At 36.5% G+C, this 21709-nt stretch overlaps 1 protein-coding gene across 1 annotated transcript in view; it reads right to left on the reverse strand.

Annotated features, from left to right (window-relative positions):
* The window catches only part of DLG2 (discs large MAGUK scaffold protein 2), a 1005691-nt gene that overhangs the window by 200132 nt on the left and 783850 nt on the right, over window positions 1-21709 (reverse strand). Inside the window, exon 19 of the mRNA XM_085306235.1 lies at window positions 10043-10145. Coding sequence (XP_085162361.1) covers window positions 10043-10145 — 103 coding nt within the window. The remainder of the gene's footprint in view (window positions 1-10042; window positions 10146-21709) is intronic.

Below are 21709 nucleotides of genomic sequence, written 5' to 3' on the forward strand. Positions count from 1 at the left end.
GTAGATACTATCTTCATTGCATTATCATGCAAAAGGTTTTCTCATCAAAATAAATGTTTAAGGAGAGAGAGTTTTTTTGAAGCTGACATTACAGATGACATTTTTTCAATGACTCCTCAGCATCGAGTATCAAGATTGACAAAGTATAAATCTGATCCATATTTGTTGTCAACTGCCAGACTACCAGGAATAAAAAAGAAAAAAAGTGAAATAGATGAAGATCATAGAAAARGAAGAATTTGCTGTAGATGTAGTGAAGGTTGTAAACATTTCCAGAGACAATGAACTGCCTCGCTGAAAAATAGTTCTGAAGTGCAGCGTTGCCTTGCGATCAGATACTGTGCAGCTTCTTATTTATCCTCCATATATGAGCACAATYTGAAAATGAGTGGCATATGACAACYGGGAATAAATCTATTGCAGGCATCCCATACGGCTCTTAAAATCTGGTCCTCTGGATTCAAATTCCAGTCGCAGATGACTGTGTGAGCACGTGTGTGAATAAAAGCCTACGACAGTGTTGCAACTTGCACAAACATCTCTTATATCTTCACTCTAAGTATAAAACAGATCTAGAACGGCAAACAAAACACAATAACCATTTACTAAAGTAAATGCAGTCCTTTAAAAGGCAGCGCATGTGAGAGCCTTGCCCAGGGACACTGAGRGATCATCCCTTTTCCTCTTTCTCCCTTGCTATTTAAATAATGCAATTTTTTTGTTACTTTTCAAACTTTACCATTATTCTCACCCATAGACAATAAATGCAAATTAACTAATTTACTTAAAAATCAAGTCACAAGAACGTGGGAGATTATATCTCCAGACCTTGCAACTGTTGTTAATTTTCTACCTTCATCAYAATTTTAAGTTGTCTGTACTTTTTCCCAGTTTTTCTCCCTCTATCAATTAAATTACTAATTTACCTCAAGAATTAATCGTGAAGGAAAGTGTGGTCTAGTGACTAAAACAAAAGCACACGGCTCAAAGAATTTATTTTTGGCTCCATTAGCAAATCACCCAGGGGAATTCCATCTGTCTACGTGATGTTTTGCTAGCAGCTACTTCCCAGGGACACTAGAGAAGACTGCTTCACCTAGCTTTAGCTAGTCTAGTTAGTTTGTCTATCCAGACTAAGGCAGTCATCTAAGTTCCCTCTATAGCAAGTGAGGAGAGAAATATCTCAGCRCAGAAGCCCAGCAGAGAGCTTATCCCTCCCCACTGACTACAGGCAGAACCCAGGCAGAACCCTTTAATTAGTATTTAAATGAAACTCCTGTTTCATTAAATGAAAACTCCTGAGTAAGTCAAGCACTATAAACTTCTCCAATAACAATTCTGAAAGACTAGCTAACACTTGCATTGGCTTCACTGTGAATTTTGTCCTGAGAATGGCCAGAGCACTGGTCCTAGAAAATAAAAAACACATTTTATGTCACTCTGACATTTAGCTACCTCGTCATTTGTCAGTTTATGCCAGACTTGCTGTCTTCCCTTAATATGAAAGATCTCCAGAAGTAGACTTTAATCACTAGATGTTTTGGGAAATCTTAATCTTTTAATAACACAGATCTTGATTCCCTTCTACACTTGCTGTTTAGTACTTTCTAATATTTTGTGATGTGTAGAAAATGACACCTGAAAGGGTCTCTCTATTTCTAGCTAAACACTGGAGCAAATGCATCCTGAACCTACAGGATAGATCTGAGAGCCTTGTTTCTCTTTTTTATTCTTAACAGATTCAAGAGTAGTTCTCCAGGAGAGCCTGAGAGAATATGTCTTTAACTTCAAACCAAAATATTTTGCTTGCTCAGCATTTTTACACTGACCGCAGTAGAGAAAGCTTAAATTCTAAGTRTTTATACTATCTTAGCTTAAATATGTGAACAACATTCAAGAATATTGACTGTATTGTGAAATCTCATCKAGGCTATGGACTGATTTGTATTTTCAGTCATGGCACTGCATGAAATACTTCACCTGAAGGCAGAGAAAACCAGTTGTTACTAGCAAACTTCTGAACTCTATGAAGATGAAACGTATTAAATTGTTTGGAAAAATAAAAATATATTATTTTTGAAGACTCTTCAGTATCTTCAACAACCCAATCCCCTAGGACCAATTTCCAGTTAGCATAGCAGCCTCATTTAGCAGAGGCAAGTAGCCTCTAAAGGTAAAGCTGTATAAGATCATGAAGACGAGGAAAACCAATAGAGAGGAAATAGAACAAACAAAAGTAAGGAAGAAAGAAAGAAGGAAAGAGACTCTCAAGTAACTAAAAACCAACACAAGAAAGAAATAGGTTAAATCTTTGCAAAGTAAGAAGATTAACAAGAAAGACGATAACACATTTAAAGTAAATGGCTTGAAAAAAAAGARCTGCTAAAGTCACACGATGTATGACACAGTGTCACTGTAAAAGAACTGACRCAACAGAAGTGTTGTTAAAATTCATTGCTTAAAAACTAAAAGAAAATAAACTCCAAACATATCTTATAAGCTGTATAAGTATAGCTTACTTTTGTTTTTCAAGTTATATTAAAAATTAGCTGAAAAAAGAGAGTGAGAGAATGAAGAAAGACTAAAATGAGATTTGTAAATAATTTCAACATTTTCCCCTCTGTAAAGAGAGTTATTCCTAGCCTCCCCTCTGCCAGCTCGGACGCTTTCTCCACAAGTTCATGTACCTTCCAATACGGTGAGAACCAAACATGCTGTTAATCATTTTCTATTCTATTGCCAAAGCAATAAAATTAGACACTATTTCTGYAGTATCACTTGAGCTATAAAATGATTATTCCTATTACTGCTGAAGAGCTATTAAAAGGCCAGTTCACAAAACATTCATAACTTACACATTGCTAAAAGTTCTTGTTTTCTGAAAAAGCTGTCATGTAATCTTGAAAACATAGGCCAAGCAATTTCAGTTTAGTGAACTCCAAAATAGGAAGAACAGGGAGAAGAAATTGTATCCCATGCTTAACAGTAAAATTAGCAGCTGCAAAAATAACAGCTGTTGAAGAAATAAAATCAACTCTTTAGTCATATTCCCAGTGAGACTAACTTATTACTTCATGATTAGGATTACCTTAACGAAAACAGGAAAAAGAGGAAATTACTAAACCTTAATAAAGAAATTGCCAAAAAAGCAATTTACTTTCTCCAGTATGAGTTTTAACAGGTATCCTATTTTCTCTGTATTTATAGATAAGAGTCAGCATTTAAAAACTCTACCTGAACCAAGAAAAACTGAGCAGGATCTGAAATAATAGCAGCTCAGTGAGACAAGTACAAACAAACCCTCAACAAAACATAACTTTATGTTACCACATTTAAAATGAAAACAGGAAAAGACATTTTTTAAAGGAAATCATATTTGTCTGTACAACTTCCTATAGCTAACACTGAGTTAACTTTATTGAAAAAAATATACTACTTAAGGAAAATTAAAGCTGGTTGATAGACAYGAGCTAAATAAAATTGTAGAAAAAGTACTTAAAAGGAAACATTTATGAAAATGAGAATCAAGGAACACTTGAGGAAACAGCAAATGCACTCAGACTGGGACGGCTGCTTTACACACATACCCCAGATCATAACTTTAACATGACAAAAGCTTTAAGAAATGCTAACGCCGTTAAAGTTTTAATGAATCTTGGTACTACTATCTTGGTAACTGCTGTATTTGTCCTGCGGGTACCAAAGTGGTATTCTCTGGATCAAAAGAAAGTAAAACAGCAAAGGGCTACCACCACAGCTAACCAACCTGCATTGACTGCTGACCCATCCTGGAACACTCAAGGATTAGTTTAAGTGCCAGAGTTTTATCTGGAGTGTGTAATCGGACGCGTTACATAAGGCTGAGTACTGCAGGCACATAATAGCGTTAAACAGTTTAATTTATACAGAAACCTTTGTAACAAATAAGGAGGCAATTTGTTGCTTAGTGACCTTCTGTACTTCTGTTGAGGCAAAATTTACTACGGTTCTTAGAAGAAGGACCAATAGTTAGGATAGCGCTGTCTGCAACGTGGCTCACTTCACTTCAGCGGGCACTGCACGGGCAAGCGAGAGAGAGGGCACAGGCCTTTCTCAGACCTAGCGAATACCCCAGCAATTCACGTTCGAACAGTAAACGAGTATCTGTTCTAACGAGCTGTCCAAAAGAAGGTTCAAAAGGAAAGACGTGACTTTTGTTCAGCCAGAGAAAGCAAGCTACTGTTCCTTCACTTGGTTAAAAGAATAAAATGGTAAATAAGGAAACCAGCACAGTTGGGGATGCTGTTGTAACACGAGGCAGGGAGGGGAAAAAAAAAAAAAAAAAAAAAAAAGGTAGCCTTTGCTATTGCTCCCTGAATGAGACAGCAGTCCTTGTCTGCTGCACAGGAGAACTTTAGTGCATTATCAACCACTATGAATAAATTAGGATCTGAAATAACAACTCCAGAGAGCAACCTTCTCTGATGCTGTTAAGGAAAAACAAAAGCTCTAAGATAAGAAAAAAAAAACCAACAACTTTGTACAAATGTATCTGTATCTACGTGTGTATATGCATGTATGTGCATATACACAGAACTGCACATTTGCTAACAAACGCACCGGCTGAAATTGCTGGGTGTGTGCTGGACAGTATGCAGTAGAAATACCGCTATGTGCTTTCCCTGTCCTCCTCCTTCTCCTTAAGCTGGTGGCCACTCAAACAGGATCCTCAGCCAACGGGCCTTTGGTCAAATCCCATATGGGCATTCTTAAATTACATTATAATCCTAAATATATGTGCATGAAATGTAATCTTAGTATCTTGCATTCTTCGGCAACTATATACAGTGGCTTCTAGATAATGAAAGCCAACTGCTGTAAATCGATGCAACTTTATCCAAGTTATCTAAGCAACATTGATTTTCAACAGCTGAGAAAAAAGGCCCTTAACATGAGAACATTTCAAAGTACAGACAATACCTACACAGGGATGAAAATGAAATTATTTATTCTTCCCAAATATTTTGTATCTACTTTATTTACGCAGCAGCTAGAAAGGTTAAGCATTTGAATCAGAAATATATGTTATTGTTATACCAAAACAGGAAACGTGTTTAACTTTGAGAGGCAGGGACAGGGAATGAAATGGAGGAAGGAGCTAAAAGATACCCACAAATTTGTTCAAGATGACACCTTTGACAGTGATCCCTGGATTTGTACTCTGATATTTTAAAAGCAGAAGATTTCATGCATCATTAGTCAGATGAGGTTATAAGAAAAGGACTATGCTGTTGTAAAGCTGTTGCAGCTCATCAAAGCTGGGTCTGTTACAATATGTTCTCTGAGCCTCCCAGATTCAGGAACAAAAGAAGTGAATTTATTACCATCACTGCCATGAGATGCTTTATAATTGTAGGTACAGTTCTCCAGTAACTTCCATACCTGATGTTTGCAAAGAAAGATGCTGCTTATCACAATATCTCTCTGAGACCCTCTTTCTACCAGGCTCAGAGCTCCTTGCTGTTCACAGTGTCACTAAGCAAGCAGCTAATAGCTACCTCAAAAAGGCAGAAAGCCAAAATTMTCTTGCTGTAACAACTTTTTGACCTCTGCATTGACAGCTGGTCTAATCAAACTGTAATTGAGGAAGGTTTTCCCCATATGTGAGCTGTTAGGATAGGGAGTTAATTGGCTCATGTGAAACTTCAGACTGGTTCAAGGGTTTTCCAGGGACTGCTGTAGAGGAATAGCTGCAGAGACACTGCAATGCAGCACAGAGCAGCTTACAGGCCACTGACACGGAATAATTTGCAGAAATCTTAGGACTAAATTCAATGTCTTTCACAGTGCTGCACGAGGAAGGACTAGAAGCACTTAAGAATAAAATGTAAAGCAAAGCTTTTTAGAAGTTCCATTATGGAGTTCAGTTTTCTGTCTCCCTCACTCCCCCTCTGCCTCCTGCTCCCAACCCACGACTTTTAGGATGAATTGTTTCTATTTCAGGTGAAGCTCCTCTTCCTTTAAAAATGTGTTTCAGTTTCACTAACCAAATATTTTTTTCTTAATTCCTTCCATACTGGGCTGTAGTTTATCATTGCTGCCACTAAAATCAAAATAGGTATTGCCTAAAAGCCTAGAAGGGTAAAATATATTTCCSTATGCAGTCTATATTCCCATTTTAATTTCCAATTAATTGTTTAGTGAGGACACATTGCTCCACCTTTCTAAGATTATTCTGCAGGGACAAGCTTTTATTTTGCAGAAGAGAAGTGACAACTCACTAGCTCCAAGTTTGTACAATGTTTTAAAAGATCTGAAAGAGCTCCTAAGCATGGAGGAGAGCAAAAATGCTTCTCAGAATATTAAAAATTTGAGAGCAAAGCTAATTGTAAGTGATTAGTTCCTCTTCTAGTTTTGTTCTAAGTGGTTTTGGTCCTTAAATTTTCTTTAATTCAATTTAAACTGTGCACCGGAGATGTAAGCAGCATGTGAATGCACCAAAGTCGTCTTTTTGAAGCCCACAGAATAGCTAGTGCACTTAAAACTGGATACATGCATAACCCTGCATGATCATTACAGATCGTGATGCTCAGCACTACTTGACCTGTTTACACAATACATAAGATACAGCGCACAGGTTGTTTTCAGRTTTTAAAATAAAAGTAAGGGATATCTCAAAAAATCCTGCTATAGCTCTTGTTCTTAGAGATACACTCTCACTGTCAAGCTCTGATTTTTTAATGTCTGTGATTCTCTTCTTTCTTCCTCCTAATTTCCACATGTTTTGTTCAAAGAATTTGTATTTCCGTTTGGACTTTCATACCTCTTTTATCTCTTATTTTGTTTCTCAGAGAGATGAGAGAMGATAAAGGTGAGGTACCTGAGGAAAACAGGGATTAAAGAGCAGAAGAGCTAGGGAAAGGGAATTGTTCTCCATTCTTCATTGTACCCCCTGTACTTCCATTCAGCTCTCCTTCTCATGCAACTCACTCTTTGTATCCTCCGTTCTCCCTCTGTTCACCGTATCTTTGCTCTTTCATGGATTTTCCTCCTATTTCCAACGCTGCTTTTGGCCGGGCAAAGGGGTTCAGATAAACACCATCAGCAACCAGCATTCAGAGCTTTGTGGTACTGTTATACTTTGCCTCTGTGTATGTTTATTCTAGACAAGATGAGAAAACAAAGCGCCACAATATCTGGAGGAGAAGCTACTCAAGATTTGCCGCCAGGTCTATATACAAAAATGTGAGGGGAGTTCATATGAGGCTCAGATRAACTTTTGACTGTTTAAGGAAAGGGAGATTTAAACTTTGAAAGTTGTTTTTATAGTATTTGCCTCATCTTGATCCCACAGTGAAGTACCTTATTCAGTTTGGAGACATCATATTATTGAAAAGGTAAGTAAGCATGTTGTAGTTTTTTCTTTAGTACGTAAACACTAAATTATTGGTACATAAATTTTTTGCACTGAAATTTTTAATTGCTAATCATCAGTTGGCTTTTAAAATGGACTTGCACTTATATAATTATCACTTAATATCAGAAATATAAATAGCTAAAGTTCTTATTGATGTTTTAGTTTGCAGCAAGACGCAAAGGCTTAAAAAGCTGGAAAAGACAAAAAAAAAGGTATCATTTACTGCATTTGCAGTAGCTATTCCTGGATCTCCTTAAAATTCTGAGGCTGTAGTAACAACTTAGAGCTTTTAGTGTGAAAATGGAAAAAATCAAGCTACAAGTCTACTTTGCTTAGGCACTTTACTGGTTTTAGAAACATTTTAAAAGTAATTCCAATATATGTTTCATGGTAAGATAGGATGAATAAAGAATCAAGTAAAAATTACATAGAAAGGAGAAAAAGAGTTGTGCAGGATCTTTACAATAAGTTAAATATTTATGTCGACACAGCTAGAACATGTTTATCTTTCTGCATGATCCATAAATTCTTAAATAATTCTCTGCCAAGGTTATTTAAATAGATCTTTTAAACCTGTTTCAAGTTGCTTTGCTATTGTGTTTTTTTTTAAGAGTGAAATACTTCATTTTACATCTGTATCTACACAGTTCACATTAACCAGCATCTCAGAATAAAATGAAATTCTTCAGCAGTAAGACACAACAGGGTGGGTGATTACTGAGCGCCTCAAGTGGTATGAGAAAGTATGGAACTCAAGCTCCCCTCACTACTTGAACAAATTCAATCATTTCCCATAAAAACATTAAGTTTAGGGCACTGTTCGTCATTCAACCTCACTTTCTTCTGTGCCCTGAATGATTTGGGTGAAACAGAAAACTGGCTATGTTTGAGTGACACTGAGCCATGCAGTCTGGACTRGTCTGCCCTAAACAGAAGAATAGAGTGGAATAAACAGGCAATATAATATTTGATTGGATTAATAAGCAGTATTTGAATTACAGATTTGCCAAAACTGACTTTGATGAGTATGGAGCTGGTATGGTAAAATACAGGGGAAAAGTACATCAACTGCAAATTCAAATATAAAAGGAAAATTTGTCAAGCAATGTRTGTTCTGTGCATTAACAACAGCACATTCTGAAATGCCCTTGATTGCTGTAAGTACTCAGACACCATGGTGATAATTACAGTATAAAATACCAGACAGCAAGCGAGACTACCACTAAACTAAACTAATGGGAACATGTTTTTATTGAAAATCCACTGTGGCTGCCTATCTGTAATRAAATTGCTTTTCAATAATTTTCTTTGAAATAACTCTGATTATTGCTTATGCATTTTTAGATGAAGATGTTCCACTTATTTAACAAAATATAAACACTTCTACAATTTCCTTTGCTCTCATCTGTGCATTTCCTAGTGTGGTCTAATTTATTTTGCTTGCTGACTCAAGTGCAGATAAGCACATAAATGGGTGCMTGATACCAGATCTGAAGCACAACTGTAAGTTTGGCTAAACTTTTTTTCTCTTTGTGTGCTACCATCAGGATTCAGAGAACCAAAAGAAGGTATCATGTGGCGTAAACCATGGCAGTGCTAATTCATCTTACCAGTGTCTCTGAAAAAAAATGACCAGCAGAACCTACTATTAAAACTGCACTGTTTCACCTGGGACCTGCATGTGCTCTAGGCAGGTACAAGTAGGCAGAACCAACGACTTGCACTGAGASGTCATAGTAGTACTTCTAAATTTAGTTATTTCAATGCTTACTGAAAACTGATAAAATGATGCCAGCGAATCTTCACAGATATTTGTAGGGACAGAATTCACCTGGAGAAAAGTTCACAGTAACAACTGCAGTGAAGGAAAATGATCTCTAGCTCCTATCAGAAAGTTCATATTAAGAAATGTAGCRTGCGGACAATGAGACGGAGCTCTGTCATTTAACTCTGGACTGGTAAGATCAATCAGTGTCTACTTCTCTCTGCTGAAACAGAGCCCAACTGATTCGTTGAAACCCTAGACAGCTAAATATTAGACATCAAAAGCTGGGTGAGATAAATTCCATCCTAAATGTCTGATATTTTGCTAAATTTMCTGTCAATAGTTTCATTTAGCATGTTTCTCTTGTAAATACTTGCTATGCAGGGCTAATTCTCCTGGAGCTACAAGGACACAGTCATCCAATAGTAATAATGACAGGCTGCTGGAATTCACCAGGAAGAGATTATCTTTGTTTAATTATGATYATGGCTCTCTGGGACATGTTCAGATCTTCCTGGCATTACTGTTCATTGTTAACTTCTTTTTTGCACTATTTATCTCCAAGAAAAGAGAAAAGAACATAGAATAAGCAATCATGAAAATAAAATGAAATAAAATGATAAACTATGTACTGATTACTGTCTTATTATATGGACATTTGAAGATAATTCTTACAGTTGCATAAAACACTTCTAAAAGCAAAATATACAATAAAAATATAGCCACTTCTTTGGAATAGAACTGTCACTTGAATTTTCATTCTGAATTACTTCTAATGATAGCGGAGAAAAGCACTAGTTACAGCAGCCTCATCCTTTTAAATGGGTGGCTTAAAGCACTTATCTTTTACCWTATGTCCTTAAGTTTATTATTTTACTTACCCTCCGGCTGGTATTGTGCTATGATTGTTACCGTCTGCCCCGCTCCTTTTAGTGCAGCTGCAGCTTGCTCATGGGTAGCACCTCGAAGATCAATACCATTCACCTACAGGAGAAATGCCAGCAACAACAGATCTGAGTAGCTTAACATTAGGCAGAAAGACAGAGGTTTTCTGTTTAATATCTGATTGACACGGAAGTCAGTTTGCTCAAATGCCAAAGTAAAGCCACAAACTCAGAAGGCTGGCCGTGAGAATTTGTATGAGAACACCATAGCTTGTATATGCATATCTGTGCGTATTCTTCTGCAGCCACTGTTTGGGGTTTTCGGCTCGATTGAGTTTATATTTGTGGTAGTCTCTTCATCTGTCGATTTCATTTTAAACATAAGGTTTAAAACTTAAATTCTCTGCTGTGCTCAAAGGTCACAGAAGAACATTGCAGATAAGGAAACTGGCTTTTTCAGCCAGACTCTGCAAGGCCAGTCTTTAGCTCCAGGAGAACCTGGAGATACATAGARCATCTCTAGCAAAAACTACTGGTCAAAGAACTTCCATCTTCTTTTCATGCCATCCCTTCTCCTATTGTCTATGTAGATTCTCCTATATTGCTATGGAGTTGCYACCAGGTGCAGCTTAGCCACCTCTGGCAGTTGGACGTAGGTTCCTCTGACTCCTGAACAACGGTTTTGTGCTGAGTAAGTAGTGGAAGCTGGACATAGAAGAATGAAGCAAGAATCCACTCATAGGAGTAGTGGGCAGCTTCAAAGCTCCCTTGGTTTGCAGATCTGGTGTGRAAAGTTTTGCCAGCAGCATCCCAAGGAAGAGACGCCATGGGTGTTAGTATATATGACAATAAGACACAGAGGAAGGCACCCGAAAAGGAAAGCTGAACAGAAATTCTTCAAGAAAACATCTTTGATGATAAAATCTTAATCAAACTAAGTCAAAACTTTCTAGAGGCCCATGAGCTAGTTTTGACAAAGATAAACAGCCCTCTCCTAACGAGCTCCCCTTACTCTGTCCCTGCTTCCACAGCAATCGTCCATAAACATGCCCACATCCCACTCTGAGGAAGACTCGGGATCAAATCCCTTCTCTGYCTAATTTATAGAATTATTAACTGCTGCAGTAATATGAATCTTTTTCTCCAAGGGGAGTGTTATTGAAGTATGTGTGATTTTCTTTTCTTTTCCCTATTTATTTCTAAAGATTTCCATTTCCTATTGCTCAAGAAAATAAAAGAAAAAAATATAGAAAAAAAGAACAAAAAAAAGAGAGTGAGATACCACAGATTTCGCAGGCAAACAGGCATGAGCATGGGTCCCAAATTCTCAATATTAGCAACTAYTTCTGTGTTTATTTTTATCACATACCAACATAAAATGGCTAAGCATATATTGAAAATATGGATTTTATTTTATTTAACTTTTAATAACTTTTTAATGCTGCACAAAAATAAAATGGATTCTACAGAACTTTACAAATAACGATGATGAAATCTAGTACAAATAGATTTATTTTGATTATTTTGGATAACATTTAGAAGCTGACACATTTTAACTTGCCGTCGTTCATCAAATCTTAGAGAACATGATGCTTTGGAAACACACATTTATTATTGTATGACAAAATCTAGTCCTTAATAATGTGTGAATCCAATATTTAAATTATTATGCTCAGAGAAAAGATTTTTTTGATAGTAATAACATACAACACAGGAAATCTCATAGTTTCTGATCTAAAAGATCATGCTATGCTATAGTACTTTTGACTGTGTACTGGAACACGATTGTCTAGCCGAGATATCACATATCTGAAAACATGATTCCATAAGAATGCAAGYTTTCCTCATTAGGTCTGTCTGGAAAAATATCTTCCCTCTTTTTTATTTTTTTTTCCTCTTCCCTTTATGGCAATGTAGGTAAACCCCCCCCCATTTTTTCCTAAACAATCCATCCTTTTTTCCCCTCAAAAACTTTTTTTCAGCTATATATTTGAAGATTGCTTAATACTTCAATCCATCTTCTCCATAAAAATCAGCTTTCCTGCTCTAATAAAAATTAAGTCTGAAGTTCAACTGTCTATATTATTTTAATATCATTCAAAGTTAGAGATGGTCTAGGGTTTTGCCAAACCATGATTTTTATACAGTGGCTTACCTTCAGATTCAGAAGGGAAACACATAACTTTCAAAACAGAATATTATCTTCTGAAATCTGACCTTGCTCATATCCCCAGGCAAACAAGAGCGATTTTACAGTCACAGTAATGACGTGAATGAAAAAGTGAATAATTAGTTATGTTGCAGAACAACAGCTGGATTTCCTTGCATTATTTTGCCCATACATGTATTCCACAGTGGATGGGTATGAATACCAGTCACCTGAAATCACAAACCATTGCTGGTGATGCTTTCTTGACCTGTGCATGTATTCTAGATGCTTTTGGGCAGCATGTAGAGCATAAGCACAGTGCCAAGCCACCGTCCCCTGCAGTGACTTTTTCACAAGAAGAGGCATCTCAGCAGACAGGAGAGAGGAGAGCTGGTAGAGTATATACAGGGATGCAACATTTTAAGAGCATAAAGTAGCTGCTGCAAGGTGGGCATCTCGCAGCAGAAGTTCAGGCTGGAAGATTGCCACACCTAAGGAAACATTCAAAGCAGATGTCTCTGCCAGAATATAATACTTCATGGAGAGGTATGTATGGATGCCCATATTGTTACCCTGATACAGACAATCTAAAGGTAAGCCATGACTATTATTCAGTGTTCTGGTATTGCTATGTATTGGTGTCTTTGGATCATATACACTCATAGGCACATTCTGAAAATTTCTGCAACATTTCTGTGATCTGAAGTGTGTAAAGGACTGTGTACAGAAAAGTAAATACCTGGATTAGCAGGTAAAACTCAAATGCCCTGAAAAGAAATTCTGAGCATAGCACAAATGAATGATGATCAACTTCATAATTTGTCTAACACGAGAGTTCTCAGCTCTCCCATCTTCCTGTTTGAAATCCACAGATGTAAGGAAGGTGGAAGCTTTGCACATAATGGAGTCAACGGTTCAGATAAACTTATCGAAGTTATGTGGCTCTGTGGATGGCAAGACTAACACAGACCTCTGCAAAAAACTCACTGAAACTCAGTCTAGGAATATAGTATTACACAGGGCAATAATTAAGTGCATTCTACAAGAGTAGAAGGAGAAAATCACAGTTTTCAGTGCCATAAAGTATAATATATTATAATGCATGACACTGATATTACCTACAGATGAATGTAGTATCAATTAGGACTTAGTTTACAACAGACTTTCTGAATGGAGAAAACAGGAAGAGCTGCTGTGGCCTTATCCTTATTCAGTGAGGATATTAAGCCACTTACATAATGTTGTGTTGCTATGGGGCACAGGTGTACTAGTAGTAAGTATAACTACTTGTTAACTCAGCGCTGTAGCCCAGCTTTGGCATTCTGGAAGACCGAAGCAAGAGTCCTCAAGTTTAGGTAGCACAGTGGCTATATCATGCTATAAAGGAAACCTTAACTGAGATTCAGGATCTTTGGAGAAGAACATTTTAAAGCCCAATCACCTCTCCTGTAATAAAAAGCTTGCCATTTCTCTTAGCATTTTTTTCTTTATATATATACAGTCCTTGAGAAAGTCCTAAGGAAGAAGCAATAGCATGAACTGAAGAGAAGCATGAAGAAAGACTTCTGAGATCCGCAGCTCCTGGTTTGGGGAAAAGGATATGGATGATGTCATCTGATTGATACTAGCAGGTCCGGGAAAAAAATTTAAAAATATATACATATATTTTTTAGGCTTAAGCTCAAAGACTGTGGACTTTAGGAAAATACACGTCTCTCTCAAGCAGTATATGATTATCTGGTGGTGGTCCTATTATAAGAGTTGTGTTCATAGAACACAAAGTCTTAAAAATCATTATTAAGTCATAATAATCTCTCTGAAGGTAAAAGGAGAGGATGAATGAAAGAATAAAGGAACTACATTCTCATTCTCTTTCTGCTCCGAGAAACAATTGTTCCATCTATGTGTTACCCAATAACTAAATTTCCAATAAAGCATTAAGGATATAAAAATAAGACAGTAATTCCACCAAAGATAAGTTAAACATTTTTCTCTTTTCCTCAGAACAACAGGAAGCCACTGAAATGGCAACTGGCTGCTTCCCTCCCTTTGCATGCTTACTGTGGAGGAAATGACTGTCTAAGTTGCAGACATAATGACGGAAATTCTCTGAAATCAAGTGCAGAGGCCTGTTAAGATATAGGCTAGGATGGTCACTTGAAGAATTTCAGGTCTGAATAGCGGAAGTCAGAACAGCAAGAGAAAAAAAATGTCAGAAAGAAAACAGCACATCAGTTCTATCTTCTGTATTTTTACCAAATGATAAGCAAGTTAGATAAATGAACTTAAGTAAGCCTGAACAGGTAACAGTTCACTGGGCCTGATTTTACACCCGATTATCAAAATAGTGATCCTACTCTTGTAGCTACACAGCTGCAGAAGTCATGAATTTGTTGCCAAATATGTAGATGAGAAGTTATTTTTACATGCTGTTTTGCACACCAGTACCAGGGAGATGACCTCAGAACTGAATATTAGATATTAAAGTTAGAAAGGGCCTTTATATCGCCTAATCTAACTTCCTTCAGAACAAGAACTGGAGAGGCTAACTCCTTCCTGCCCTGCACAGCATTCTTTCTCAATATTTGAAAGCAAACAAAATCAAGTCCTAAACCTTCTAGATGAAAACTAGCATATTTATATAGAGACATTCAGTGTTGATGAAAGAAAATATTAATATGCACCATATTCTAATAAAATTCTTACCCTCAGGCCAAAAAGAACAAGTGTTTTTTGTCTGAAAGCATGAAGTGCTAAAATGAATAATACTCTTTTTCCTGTCTTTTCCACCAAAACAATATTTTAATTACAACAATTGTGTATGGTGATATTTTTGCCTGATATGATTTCATTACAAATGGTTAAATCTGCTTCCAATTACTGCTTTCAATGAATTTAATGTGTTTGTGTTAAGAATACTCAGTAAAACTAACAAAAATACAGAAAGAAATTGCATGAGTGTGTAGGAAAATTTAATACACACCAGAGATGTTATTTTATTCTATTAAATGGGCTGGATTCCTTTAAGAAGCATTATATAATAAGCAAAGCAGCACTGTTGTTCTGAGCTTGACTGCACAATCTTGATGCCCTAGCAGAGAATGAATTTGACTGTACAATTTCTGATGCCTACTTCCAAAATGAATTTGACATAATGGAAATAAGGAAAGCCTTCAGCTTATACAGCTGTCTATCTTTTCTGTGCACCATGCAAAAAAATGGTTAGAAAGCTCACAGACAAGTGGAAGTGCTATAACAAAAGATTGTAGTTAAAAGCTACAGACAAAACTAAAGCAAGACAAAGATGTAACTAAAGGTCACAGTAATTATAGTAATTGCCCTTGACTTCATTGATTCAAATTAAAGTACTATTAACTTCATATGGAATAGAAGGTAAGATTTATATTTTGGATAAACTATATCTTTTAGAAGTGGAAGTGTTATATCACCTTTAAAATATTTAATCAAATAGCACATATTAACATAAATTTGCTCAATTCTGAACTGTGTCAGTTTAGTACAGTGTCTTCTCATATTATATTATCTTGACCATGATTCATATCTAGATTATTCAAATAGACTGGAGGTTAGCAGAATAACCTGCTGTATTAAAGGCACCTTATTTTGTGTTTGCACAGTGATTAAATAAACACTTGGGATCTCTTGTTGAGTTGTAAAGGAAAGGAAAAACAAGTGCCTTCCCTGGAGAGCAAGCATAGAAGATTATTTTTCATTTCTTCTTTGAACTGCTGGTAACATTGTGCAGTGATTTTGTACAGTAACTTAAATGACAAAGAAATGGAATTCCTGTACAATGCAGCAGATTTCTCAAACTGTGGCTGAATTCTTTTGTTTGTTGAATTCATAAAAAAACCCAGAAGCTTGAACAGAAAAGGCAACTCTTACAGCCAGGCTTCCCATTGATTGCATTAAGCAAAGACACGAAGAACCCTACCCATCTGCTTTAACTCTGTAGGCCCTCTTAAGTTTTCCCGATAGAATTAGAAAAGAGATGAGAGGGAAGATGAACCATGTTCTCCAGTAGTCCTCATTAGTCATTAGGAACCAAACATACAGCATTATCCCTTAGGTGATGGAACATGCTCTTCCAGTAAGACAGGGAACATTGGAAAAATACACATTAGAGATGACCTTCACTATGAGGTTATTGCCCCGAGCATGTCTAGGGAAGACTTTTCTTACCAGAAGGTGGTATAACAGTTCCACACAATGGCCCCCATAACTGTGACAGCTGATATATTCAATGGAAAGTAAAAGAATTGTAAGAAATTCATGCATATTGCCAGATTACAGCTCTTTGTTGAGCAAGAATGTATTTCAGCTTTGACAGGAGCTCATTTTGTAAGCTAATGCCAATACAGCAAGCTGGAGGCTGAACTTCTGCAAGAATTGCAACCAGCTGCATTAGAGGAGAGCAATGAAAAAAGTTACTATAAAAGAGTTTTGCCTTACTAGTGAAGAAAAATGTTTAGAAATTGAAAGAAGGGAGAAATACACAGAGAAGGAAGAGTCTTCATTCTCTGACTTACCTTCTTTTAAATTTTCAGGCTCACGCTTACAGCTTTTCTCTCTTGTTTCTCACTTCTAACCTTTTCTGTACCTACCTTTTCTTCTCATCAGTTAAAACTATTTAATTTAAACTACACTGGTTATCTCATCCTGCACTACACTGAAAATGTAATATTGTGTCATGTCTGCTCTTCTCCATGTCCAGCATCCTGCTTCTCTTTTTACGGGCCAACAATTTAAATGACCTTTTCAATTTTCCTCATCTTACTACCTTTGAGTTATGGTTTTTGCCTTCAGTAAGCAGGTCTTTATGCTCTGATAAACTGGACCTTTTAAAAATAAATTCTTCTCTCTCTAGAAAACAAGAAACACTGAGGGGTACAAGCTATGTGATTTAGTATGCCTTTTTCTAACAGAAATTTTAAAGAAGAAAATGAGACATCTGAAAGAGGTATCAAAGCACTGCTACATCTCTGAAGCAGTAAGAAAATTAATATTATACTAGTGAAGTGGTGTATTGCACACATTTCCTTTTATAGCAGGGCAATTCCTACTAACAAGCTTTATGACTCACCAGAACACATGAATCATTCCAAATGGTACCTGTTAAGCCTATAACTATAGTCATAGATTTCTTATTATCCCAAACTGTGCAGAGAAATTCTTCTTGCAGTAAAGCTGCTTTCCATTTTCCAAAAATGCAGTATTTGTGAATGATGTCAGATTGGCAGACTTTGAGACCGAGGTAATTTAAGTGATGTTCACTCCAATGACAGCCTTAAGAGCTATTTCCTCTCAGTTCCATCAGAATTCCTCAGAATTTGTTTAAACTGGGTTTGAAATAAATTCTGGATTTTGCAAAGGACACATAGGCTCAGTGGAGCCTGAATGGACATAAACCTTATTTCATTCAGGTCACTAAATAGCTACCAGCTAATTCTGTTACTAGCGTGAGCTGGATGTCATCCATCAGCTACAAGGTGATCAACAGCATTTTATCTCATCATTAATGCCAAAGTCTAGAGAGAGGCACATATGTAGTCTTTTCATATTAAGATAATTGCTATTCCTAATGAGAAATATCATATATGAGTACTGTGCTAGAGAATAGCACAGGCAATATTTATTAACTAATTTTGAAATAAATATCGATATTGGCTTTTTCATTAACATTATACATTAATGCCTCATTAATCAAATACAATACTTAATAAGTAAGAATGCTCATTTGTGTTAAAATGGAGAGCTCATCACCTGCACTTATATTCAAACCTAGTTGCTGCTTTTCTACCTTTGCTCCTCCTGCCTAGTCACTCAAGCACCCTCGTATTTCTGCCACCACCTATCTCAGGCATCTCACTGCGGTGTCAGCTTTTCAATCAAAGTCTACTTTCACACATTCACTCTCCTTTGCAATTTCTGCTGTCTTCAGACTTCCTACTTCAGTCTGACATCAAATTGCCCCTCCTCCCTCCTCCAGCTTTTACTTTTTTATGTGACTGTTACTTCTACTCTCTTTCCTGTCTTATCCAAATTAATCATCTTTCTCCCTATTTCTATTTTCACACTTGGATTTCCATCTCCTGTGCTCATCCTGGGACATTTAGGCATTTCCCTATCAGTAGGAGTCACTTCAAATACATTGGTTTCTGCCAAGCCAAGTTTTTGAAGGATTTTTTTTTTCCAGTATATGGAAGAAAACACTACACTATTGTTGACCAGTTTTATTCATAATACTTCAGTGTTCTTAGCTTATATTTGAATTTCAAAGGATGATGTAAACAGAAATAATTATTCCAGTTCTGCTGCTTCTGAAATGAAGTAAAGATTTTCATTTTAACAAGTACCTTACAATTTGAAGATGATGAAAACTGTACTTCAAGCAGAAGCCAGCAAGCTGGCTGAAGCAGCTACTCAGGATTGGAAATACAAAGGTGAATCAAATTTAGAGGTTGTTTAGAAACAGAAAGGCATTGGTGACTTGTGTGACCCCAAGCAGTGAGACACTGGCAAATTTAAGAACTGAAAGCTATACCCTGATTGCTACTTAACACTCTTTGCATATTTCTATGTCCACAGAATATGGTAATGTGACCTGTGAAAAGCCGTAACACTAAGGTGGTCACTGGCTTGTGTCCCTGCAAGTAGGTACCGAATTCAGTCCAGTGACCATGAGGAAACCTAACCTGTTCAGTGACAGCTCATCCACCTAATTGAAATGTTCAGTTCTAAATGAAGTGTTAAACGTTTATGTTTTCATATTAAAACAGCTGGAATCACAACATTCATACTTAATTCGCGGCTCCACAGATTAGGATTATGCGACATACATACTTTGAATGGATGATGTTCCATGGTCTGAAATGAAGCGTGTCTTTTAAAAGCAATGAAAAGGAAATGATCCCTTGTATTTTGTAAGGATTTTTGCCTTTGCTACTGTTATTGCCCTAGTGGGCTTGCTTGTTCAGGAAAAGGACATATCTAGCTGCTTCTTTCAAAAACATCTCCATCATCTCCTTCATCATATTACTGCAGATACCCCTCAAATACCTTATTTCATGGATGGCCAAATTCTATTATTATGCAACTCAAGTCATATGATCATTTTTTAAATCACTCAAGAACCCCAAATTACTGGGCAATAGAGCAGAATAATGCCTGTAGTCTGGTTAGTCTAAGTGCAACACAAAAGTCCAGCCTGAGGCAAATCTGTTAATGAACAGAGCGCAGGGATGTAGCCATTTTGTCTAGCAGTAACAATTTTGGCTTTCAAATTTGTGGTTTTAGTCTCTCTTCATTGTGAGACTGACAGTGAGGCTACACCAAAGGCTGAAAACCTCATCCCAACTCCTTAGTATATCAGATGTGACATAATTCTGTCTGGCAATCTCATAACAAAATTTGCTAATTTAGAATGTTTGAACTGAATGCGAACTCCCCCTTAAACTGTTGGGAGCTGAAGAGCACGCAATCTGGCATCAGAAAGATCATTCTTCCTCATTGAGGCAATTGCAAAATGAATATTTTAGAAGCAACTGATGATTTTATCATAGTAAAAATATACAGCCAGTAGTCTAGGATGATTTACTAGCTTTGTGTGACACATAACTGACAGGTCTGATAGCTAACACTGCTTGGCAAAAAAGACGTGCTATTCATGAGGATTGCTAGTATAATTTATTAGATTCTAATCATGCACTTGGAACTATCAGAGTTAAGTTAGAAACTAGCACTAAGGCAATTGCACTTTTTTTTTTTTTAATATATTGTAGAAATCTAGAGGGAGAGAGGGAGATAGAGACAGATCCAGCAGGAAGAAAGATTCTTAAATTAATATAAAAGCCAAAAGGGAGTTCTATAGCCAGATAGCATGTACTGCTTTCCAGCATACACAGGCAACATTTTTTTTCCCCCCTAGAAGCCGTATTAAGCTTGTGTTTTAGAAAGCTATCTATTTTATTTTGAAGACCCAGAGAGACAAGTCTATCAGCTTCTCTGGAAATATAACCTAGATATCCTGACTGCAAAACAAGTGCATCAAGTTTGGAGGGTGAATGTGTTTAAATTCAGCTTCCAGCCACCAGATCATATATATTTCTCAACAATGCCAAAATAACAGTTTGCTACCAGAGTTCTTATCTAAGGGTAAGTATTTCCAGATGGTAATATTTACATAGACATATCTCACACTTCATTAACGTGAATTTTTATGCTCAAGGAGGATGCTAGGGCTCTCCTGACATGGGCTTTGCGCTCCAAAGCTTCATGGAAAAAGTGAGAGTTTTTTTCAAAATAAGTAATTTCTTTAAATAAATATAGGAGAGGGTTTTTAAAAGTATTAATTTGAATTTACTTCTGCTAATAATTGTCTTCTGTACCTCTAAAAATCTTCTCTTACTATACAGAGATTTTGGGTGCATGAGTGATTCAGTTTCGTCCTTCTGAAGTTTTTGAGCCAGCATGATGAAAACAACCAATTGACATATATCTCTAGATTATACATGTATTGTAAATAGTGAAACTGAGTTAACTGGAAAGGTGAAGCACTGTGCAACTAGAAAGTCTCACCAAAAAACAAACAAACAAACAAACAAACAAACAAAAAATAGTAGAGGACTCTTAGAGATCTGTTGCCATTTCTAACTCAAACAAAAATCCCAGAAATTCCTAATGTTATGAACAAAGCCTAAGCTTGGATTAATCTACTGTTTACTCAGAAGCTTCAATCCCCTGATCTTCCCACTTGTGTAATCCTGCCATCATAGCATCTTTGCTTTTTTTCCTTTTCCCTAGCTTTTGGGGGTCTTGCGGTCCACCACTATATGAAGATGTTGATCTGAAATTTACAGGGGCAGTTTGTCATAAAATAACATCTATTGCTTCTTCCCCAGCCACAAGGTCTGTTGTTCTTTTAGGCATGAAATTATGCTTGACAATTTATCATTGAAAAGTTCATAGTGACTATCACAAATTCTTCTATTTGGTGTTTGCAAATGGATTATTTTTTCCTGTAGTTTTCCACTGAAAATTGGGCAAACTGCTCTGTAATCATAATAATTCCTTGAATTCTCTAAGAAAAATCTCTAATAGTCTGCTCCAAATAGTTCCTTAAATACTCAAGGATGAATCTCACTTGTTTTCTAAGCCTCCTTCTTGAGATACTTACTAAGTATTAGGTTGTTTTTGCCTTAGCTTAATTCAAAGACTACTCTCTTTGTTCCTTCATAAGTGCTCTAATAGGATGATCATGAACCCTTTTTTTTAAAGAAGCAGCAGTAAAGAAAGAAATGCACTAAACCTTTCAACTTTCCCAGTCCCACTTTTAAACATTTTTTCCTCACACTGTTTAGAAGTTTATTTATTCCTTTTTTTTCTTCTCTCATCATATTACTTACTACTTTTTCTAATTCTTGCTAGTTATAGTTCATTTTATATCTTGCCTTTTTGATTTTGTCCCCCAAGGCTACCATAAAAATTAAAAAAAA

This window comes from Rhea americana, unplaced genomic scaffold (genome assembly GCF_003343005.1).
Source record: "Rhea americana isolate MKP2758 unplaced genomic scaffold, rheAme1 scaffold_235, whole genome shotgun sequence".
Taxonomy (NCBI): domain Eukaryota; kingdom Metazoa; phylum Chordata; class Aves; order Rheiformes; family Rheidae; genus Rhea; species Rhea americana.